Genomic DNA, 8,198 nt, shown 5'->3' with positions numbered 1-8,198 from the left:
TTGGGAAAGGAACAATTATTTTTTGAGGATAAGAGGGATATATAATTTGTGCATCCAAAATCCTTATCCACAGCAGTGGCAGTGCATGGTCTCTTGGACTACTCCAGTCCAAGCCTGGGGTGAGTTGCTGTGCTAATGATACCTGTGAGGTTACATCCCATGGCCTAGTAATCCTCACATCCTCCAGCTAAGCTGCTGATGTGCTGGAGTGATGGATTTACCCTGATTTCTTGGAGGTTTTATTGCTTCTGAAGTCTAGCAAACCATTCTCCTGTCACATCAGAGGGCAAACAACCTTGAGGTGAGAACTTAGGCTGTTCCTGGGATCTGGGGGAAACTCCAGCACATCAGGCAGGATCTTTTGAGATGTAACTAAGGATCTTCTGGGAAAGGAGATAACCAAACTGGAGTACAGAAGCAGTAGCAAATCTGCCAAACTGGCAGCTAGTGCACATCACTGTCTTCTACTTCAGACTCTCACTCTTGACCTTTCGGAGGGAGGCTAAGATAGATTTGCTGCTTTGCTCCCTTCCTGTCTCATCCAGAGGGAATCTGGTGCAGTCCTGTGTTCCCAGCCTCTTGCTGGGTAATGCAGCCTCTGGAAATGTGAGACCTGGCCATGTCTCAGGTGAGATCTGGTGGTTCTCAGCTCACAGGAGCAGGATGAGGACAGAGCATCTCCCTCCCCTGCACTCCCAGCCCAGCTCTGCTGTGAGAGCTGTCAGCTGCAGCCCTGCACATTCCAGCACTGCAAATGGAAGGACCTCTGGGGTTTGGTGACAGCTTCACAGTGTGGGGCTTTTTTTTTGCATTAGGGGTATGCAAATGGCAGAGAGGCCCTAAGTACCTCTGAGGAGCTGGGCTCAAATAAAAGGTAAATAAAGACTCTACAGGGATGTTGTCATCTCCCTGCTAGGATGCTTTAATATACACATTCATCATTTCTTTAGAGAGAGCAATGATGGCTTCATTAGAAACTCTTCTGCATAAATAAGTCACTGGGCCATGGCAGAATTCAGATGGAAGGATATTGTGTCTTCTCCCTGTGCTGGCAGCTAGGATTGGTTGCTTTTTCCCCTTTCTTTTACTTTTCTTTTGCCCCAAAACACATTTCCACAGCATCTTGCTTTGCAGCCTGAATGGGAGATGTGTGCTCAGGGTGTGATGCCAGGGAATTGAGGCTGGAGGAGAGCAGGACATTTTGCTGTGATGGTGGGTAATGGGCCATGGGCTCAGAACACTGAGAGTCTGTCCTGGCTGGAGAGACCTTCAAGCCCTGGAACTGTGAGTGCTGAAACTCAGCTTTGTGCATCTCATCCTTCACTCCTAGGAGCATTTTGTGCTGTTTCTGTTGTCTGGATGAGTCATGGGAGTGGGGAGACATCTCTGAAGAGCTGGGGAGTGTTCAGACCCTGTGAGTCACAGGCTCAGGAGGCTGTTGCTGCCAGGTGCAAGGGAAACAGGACAAACTTGGAGAAGCAGATGAGATATGTGTCTGTGCTCCACTTTTGGGAAGCTCCTTGTCCCTGCTGGGATGTTAGCTCCACTTTTGGGAAGCTCCTTGTCCCTACCCCCACTGTCCTACCCCCATTTGATGGCAGCTGAACCAGAGAGGGAAAGGAGCATTTCAGCTGGTTGTCAGAGCCAGACTGGCACCTCTGTCTCATTTACCTTTGCTGGGATGTTAATCCCCTTCCCTTCTCATTTCAGCCATCAGGAGGATGGAACAGTCATGAGGAGCTCAGCTCTTCTCCATGGGCTCCCCTTAGGCACCATAAATCAGTGCATGTTGCTGCATTACAGCCTGGTTTCCTCCAAGGCTTTTTTGGCCATGTGATTCCTTGTTCCCTCAGCAATGTCACTGACACCACCAGTTCCTGATGCTTTGTCTTGTCCATGGAGCACAGATCTGACTTTATCCAGCAGCTGATGCTGAGACCTGTTTAAGTTTTTCTGGGAATGGTAAAGGTCTAGAAATACTTTTCCAGGCTGTTTCCCATCTTCTCCTGGAGAGAGGTCAGCAGGACAGGTCCTTTTGGGATTTCTAGCTGCTTTACTCACACCCAACTTTCCAGGTGCACTTGGGGATTGAGGGCTAAGCAGAATGCAAAGCCAAATGAAACCCAGAGCACTCATCACTGGAGTACTGGGAATGAGCAATATTTACACCATGAGACTGAGTTGGATGAGGATTTTTGGCTGGTCCTGAGCTCAGAGGACAAGATAAGAGGATTCCAGGCACAGTAATGTTGTGCCTACTGCAGGAGACACAACAGAAGGGAAGTTGCAGCAAAATTCCTGAGGTTTGGGTGAGTTTTTATGATGAATCAGAGTGTAGCTGTGGAACAAGTCAAGCAAGGAGACTCTGCTGGAGCTGGGAGAAGGAACTCTGCCTCCTATGCCTTTCTTTCCCAAGAGCTCCATCAACATACCACCATCAAATCCAGGAGAGCAACCCAGAGCAATAAATCAGGATGGGAGTGCAGGGCACAAAACCAGACTGAGCAAACCTGGAACCTCCTGGTGTGGAGGGTTTCCCTCCATGCTCTCAGAGGAGATTCCTTCAGCTGCTCATCCCACTTTGGCATGGAAAGGATGTTCCCAGTCCTCTGCCTCAAGGATCCTTAGCACTCAGCACTTCACTGGCCAATTCCTCTGCAGCACAAAGAAACTCCATCCCAGCAGGTGCCTCAGGGCTGTTTACAGGACACCTCTCAGCTCCTTTGGCCCCTCTGCCTCCTCATTAGAGAACTCTGCATTGCTGCAGCTCTGAGGCTTTTGATTTTTTTTCCCTTTTCCTTGTGCACAAAATGTCAAATTGCAGAAATTAAAAATGTAAATGCTGGTGTCTAATTAAGCAGTTGACAGCAGAGCACAGCTGCCAGTGACAGTGACTGATTACCTTCTGCAAACCTTGTCCTCCCAGACCTGCCTTACCCAGGGGACCAAGGACATGGAGAATAGCAACTTCCTTAAAGAGACACCACTCTGCAGATGGAGCAATGGTCCTATGGGGAAAGCCCCAAGTCCTCTTGAGCTGGAAGGGAATGGTGTTGACTCCTAAGGAAAGCAGATTTCCCCCAGTCAGAGTGGGGATGGGAGGGCTGAAATTTGTTGTCACAAATGTCAGGTCAGCTTAAAATTCAGGGCTCAAAATGAGATGTCAGGCATTGGAATAGCTTTGAGAGAGGTGGTGGAGTCACCATCCCTGGAGGTGTTTGAGAGGTGTCTGGATGTGGCACTGGAGGATCTGGTTTAGGAGTTACAGCAGTGACAGGTTAATGGTTGGACTTGATGGTTTTAAAGGTCTCTTCCAGCCCTGATGATTCTATGGCTGTATGAGATGCTGAACATCAGAGGAGCTGCTGGGATAGAGTAGGCTGAGTGGGAGGGGGATGATAGCAATGGGTGCAGATCATAGAATCATACAATTTTAGGGGATGGAATGGAATTTACTAGTCTCAATCCCCTGCCCTGGGCAGGGACACCTCCCACCAGAACAGGTTGCTCAAGGCCTCATCACCAGCTGGGGAATGGTGCAAGTAAGAGCAAAAGGGTTTGGGGTTTTTCTGTTTATGGGAGTGAAATCCTGAGCTCTCAGTGGGCAGAAAGAGCTCTGTGGGACTAGGGACAGAGCTGAAAGCCCTTGAAAGCCTCATGAAGGAATTCACTATCAAAAGGTGCTATTGATGTCTTTGATGGCACAGAGAAAGTTTCTAGGATGCTCTTTGGGACTTCAATCTTAAGTCAGGGGTGGAATGAACACAACACATGTGTGTTGCTTAGCCATTTCCACTCTGGCTGAGCCATCTCCCTGCTGGAAAAGAAGAGCATGGCAGGTACTCAAAGATGCATTTCATTGGTGCACCAGAAGAGCCCAACACTGCTAAGCGTGGATTTTTCTCCTTACTGCTGGGGAATTTCATCTCTCTCTCCTAAGGCAGAGCTGTACTTGTGTCTCCCAGGTACTACTCAGACATTGCCAAGATGCCAGCGATCAGTGACCAGGACATGAACGCGTACCTGGCCGAGCAGTCTCGCATGCACATGAACGAGTTCAACACCATGAGTGCTCTCTCAGAGATCTACTCCTACGTAGGCAAGTACAGCGAGGAGGTAAGAGCCTCAGAGCCCTTCCCAGGGCCCAAGGTGTGTCACAGAGATCTCTTTGGCCAGGCTTGGGGCAGGTGATGGGTTCAGGGGTTTGGAAAGGGAAGGGGTTTGGTCTTCCCAGTGCTCTTCCATGTGGCTCCCTGTTATTTTTGTCCCCTATCAGAGATGAATCAGGTCAGTCAGATGAATCAGGTGGTTGATGGTCAGATGTTAAGTCACTGCAGAGGAGCTCCACATGAGCTCTACATCCAATGTGGCCAAGAGCTGTTTAAGAATATGTGCCCAGTGCCTTTCCAGATACCCCAAAGCACCCAAGAATGGTCTAACAAGCATAACACAGGACTTTAGGTGCCCTGCATGGTTCCCTGTGGGGAAGACCAGAGGAGATCCCTTAAGGGCATCTGAAGTGTCATGGCAAGGTGTGATGAACAGAGCTAGTAAATAACTGATCTCCAAGATAAGAATCCATTTGATTGGCTGGAACCTAGAGATCTGCATTTAGTCAGGTCAATCCCAAACTGCCTGTCTACTTGCCTGCTGGCTGATTGACTTGCTTTGCTGGACCTAGCCTGGACATCAGGAAAAACTTCTTCACTCAAAGGGTTGTTAAGCATTGGAACAGGCTGCCCAGGGAGGTGGTGGAGTCACCATCCCTGGAGGTGTTTGAGACACACTTAGTGGTCTAGTTGACAAGGTGGTGATGAGTGAAAGGTTGGACTTGATGTCTTGGAGGTCTTTTCCAACCTTAATGATTCTGTAACTATGATCTAAGCTAAGCCTGGGACCTACCTTAGAGAACACCAACCCTCATGTGCTGTAAGATGGAGGAGAGGCTGAGAATCAGCCCATGACCACCTCACACCACCCCTGGAGATACAACCTGGGTCTGCTTAGCCCCTGGGGGAGGAAGGGGTGGAGCCAGGGTGGGCAATTGCTTACAGAGCTGGTGCATTTGGGTTTACTCAGTCATTCTGGGGAGAGAAAAAAACCCCTCCCTCTCACTTCTTCCTCTCTCCCTTTCCAGATCCTCGGAGCCCTTGATCAAGATGACCAGGCTGGGAAACAGAAACTTGCCTACAAACTTGAACAAGTCATAACCCTCATGAGCATAGACAGCTGAGAACTGTCCTGCCAGGGACACCCTGGGAGGGATAAACCAAGTCGTGCCTCACACAAGATCATCATCTTTACCAAGTGCAAGTTTTGATGGGCTGTAAGCAGAGTCACCCCAACAGTGCTCCTCTCTCTCCTCTCTCCCTCTCATTTCCTTCTCTTCCCAGATCCATGGACAAAGCAATTGAGCCCCAGGGGCTGAAAGAAAAGACTGTAGAGCAACTTGGCTCTGGGGACATAAAGACATTCGGGTGGAGCTCTCCTTTACACAGCTTCCCCTCTGCCTTTGCCCTAGAGAAAAACTATTGAACACACACAGACCCCCCAGACCCTCCCCCAACATCACATCATCACTCTGCAGAGGTGAAATTGGAGGTAACTTCTGTCATGCTGCTTTAACTGCCCTCCAAGGGCTGTGGCCTCTGGAGTGGACATGGAAATGAACTCAGTATTACTCACAGTGTCCCCAAGGGGATGGCAAACTGCCTGCAGGGATCCCAGAGCTCCAGGCCCTCTCCTGCAATGGCAACTCTGCCCCCTCTGTCTCTAGAGAGGGACCCACTGGGAGAGGAACCCCAAGGCTCCCTGAGAAATGCCACAGCTCTGTCCAGAGTGGGAACACTGTGGTTCTTACCTGCCTGGGCAGACAGCAGTGGAGCTGCTCTCTGGGGGCAGGGAGAGGGGAAGAGGAGGCCAATGCTCTCCTGCCCATGTGTTTCATCTGGTTCTTCTTATTTTTCAAAGAGACACGTGTCTCCTTCTGTCTTTCCCTTTGTGTCCTGTTGGTCCTAACACTGAGGCAAAAATGCTCTCTCTGCTCAGTGGTATCTCATCAGTGGTGGTGGTTCTGCTCCTTCTGGCAATGGACAGCACAGCATTTTCCTTCTTCCCACCTCAGCTTGGAAAGCAAGAGCCACAGGTCTCCTTTGGTTCCAGGCCTCAAACCAACCAGAGGGATTTTTTATTTTAAGCTGTTAGTTCTTTGCATTTTGTTTCTTCAGCTGGAACAAAGCTGTTGTTTTCTCATGGTGGAATCTCAGAAGGAACTGAAGGGCTTGCCATGACATAAGGTGGTGCCTAAGACTGATGGTAAGACCTTCCTTCCAAGCCACTCCTGAGAGGAAATGTCACCACCCATTTTGGAAGGAAATCTTGGAGGAAATCCAAATGAAATACTGCAAAAAATATCTTCTACCTAGATACCCCCAGACAAACTGCATGTCTTCTGGATGTCTCTGAACCACTGTAAGCCCATCTGCCTTTTGGTGCCAACTCTTGGCCTTTGCTGTTCTCCATTTCTGGAACCAACAGGCCTTGCTGAAGGCACAGTTGTTGCCTGGGAAGGATTTTATCTCTCTTTGCACTTCTTATCCCTTCAGAGATCACTGTCACCATGGGACAATTGTGGGTGCTTACCCTGCTCCATCCTCTGCTCAGCTCCTCCAGAACAACATCTCAACCAGTTTCATGGCCAACCAAAGAGGATGAATCTCTTCTGCAGGTGCCAGCCTGGACAACACCGTGGTCAGAGACTCTCAGGTCTTGAAGAAGCAGCTTTCTCCACTCAAAAGACCTTTTGTCTTGTACCTCCTGGAGGCAAGTGCTGGGTTTGCTTTCAGCTCAACAGGAATGAGCTGAGCTCCCTGGGAGATGGAGGAGAGGCTGAGAATCAGGCCACGACCCCCTCACACCACCCTGGAGCTACAGCCTGGGCCTACTTAGCCCCTGGGGGGAGGAAGGGGTGGAAGGAAGGTTAATTGGTTACAGAGCAGGTGCATTTGGTTTCCTGATGCCTTCTGCTAGCAGAGCAGAACCACCTCAGAGCTCCTGAGCATGTGGAATGGGGACGTGGTGCAGACAGGAGCCAAGGTGGGTTCCCTTCAGCCAAGCAGGGAGACACATAGAAGAGCCTCAAAGAATCTGGGGGGAGAATATCCCCAAGGCTGAGCAGCAAACGTAGGGACACGTCTTGGTTTGAAGCCCCAGACACTTCTCTCTGCTCTGTGTGTGGGTGAGTGTCCCCACGTGTGTGTGTGTGCTGCCCTTGCAGTTCTGCTTGCTTTGTTTGCCTGCTGAGCTGATGGACTCATCATGCACCTTATGGACAGCTCAGCATTTTTCCTGAGGATTGGGGATGGTTTGGGTTTGGTTGGCTTTGGTTTTGGTGAGCCCTGGAGTGATGTTGGCTCATGATCCACCCCCGTTGCTTACGGCTGTGACAGTGGGGCACAACCCACCAGAGCCAGGTGTAAGGGAGGGACAACAGCAACTCAAACACAGTATTTTTTATAAGTATGTTAAAAAAAAAAAAGGAAAATGTAAAAAAAAAAAAAAAGGAAGAAACCAAAGGTTTTGACAAACAAAGTGCCAGAAAAGAGAAATATGGAGCCTATTGTCATGCCTTGTACTCCCAGCTGGATAGTGGAGGAGGCTAAGGACACTGAGCTGGAGGGAAGTGGTGATGGGTGATGGGCAGTAGTGCCTGGACATGTGCACAGGAAAGGAAGGAGAAGCTGTTGGTCACACACAGAACTGAACTGGTGTGATACTGTCCTTGCTGAGCACCCAGGGGAGAGCTGAGCCTCACTCTCCTGCTCACTGGTTTGTTTTCTGCTGCTTGGTTGCCATTGGTGTGCGTTTGATTTCTGCTTGCTGGTACCAAGTTTTTTCATCTGTATGTTATAGATCTATTTTTTTGAGGGAAAAAACTTGAACACCTCAGAGACACCAAGAATGAGACACTTAGGGGAAAGGGAAAACACCAGGACATTGCTGGCTTTACCCTTTCCAAGGTCCCATAGAGGCATTTCTGCTTTCTCTCCACCCTCTGCTTTCTCCCGTGCTCAGGATTTGATGATAGGAAATCTGCATTTTGCTTCATCTCTTTTGTTTCTGTTTTCTTTCTGCTCCTCTTTATTTGGTGTTGGAGCTGATTTTGCTTTTTTGGGGGTTTTTTTGGCTTGGAAAATGTG

At 49.3% G+C, this 8,198-nt stretch overlaps 1 protein-coding gene across 1 annotated transcript in view; it reads left to right on the top strand.

The window, feature by feature from the left end:
- The window catches only part of LOC103801983 (plexin-A4), a gene marked incomplete at its 5' end in the record, with an annotated part of 41,838 nt that extends 36,605 nt beyond the window's left edge, over nt 1-5,233 (top strand). Inside the window, 2 exons of the mRNA XM_009074420.1 lie at nt 3,966-4,116; nt 5,138-5,233. Coding sequence (XP_009072668.1) covers nt 3,966-4,116; nt 5,138-5,233 — 247 coding nt within the window. The remainder of the gene's footprint in view (nt 1-3,965; nt 4,117-5,137) is intronic.
- Nucleotides 5,234-8,198: the final 2,965 nt, after the last annotated feature.

Source organism: Acanthisitta chloris, unplaced genomic scaffold, assembly GCF_000695815.1.
Source record: "Acanthisitta chloris isolate BGI_N310 unplaced genomic scaffold, ASM69581v1 scaffold11615, whole genome shotgun sequence".
Lineage (NCBI taxonomy): Eukaryota > Metazoa > Chordata > Aves > Passeriformes > Acanthisittidae > Acanthisitta > Acanthisitta chloris.
This window is presented reverse-complemented; position numbering and strand designations above follow the sequence as displayed.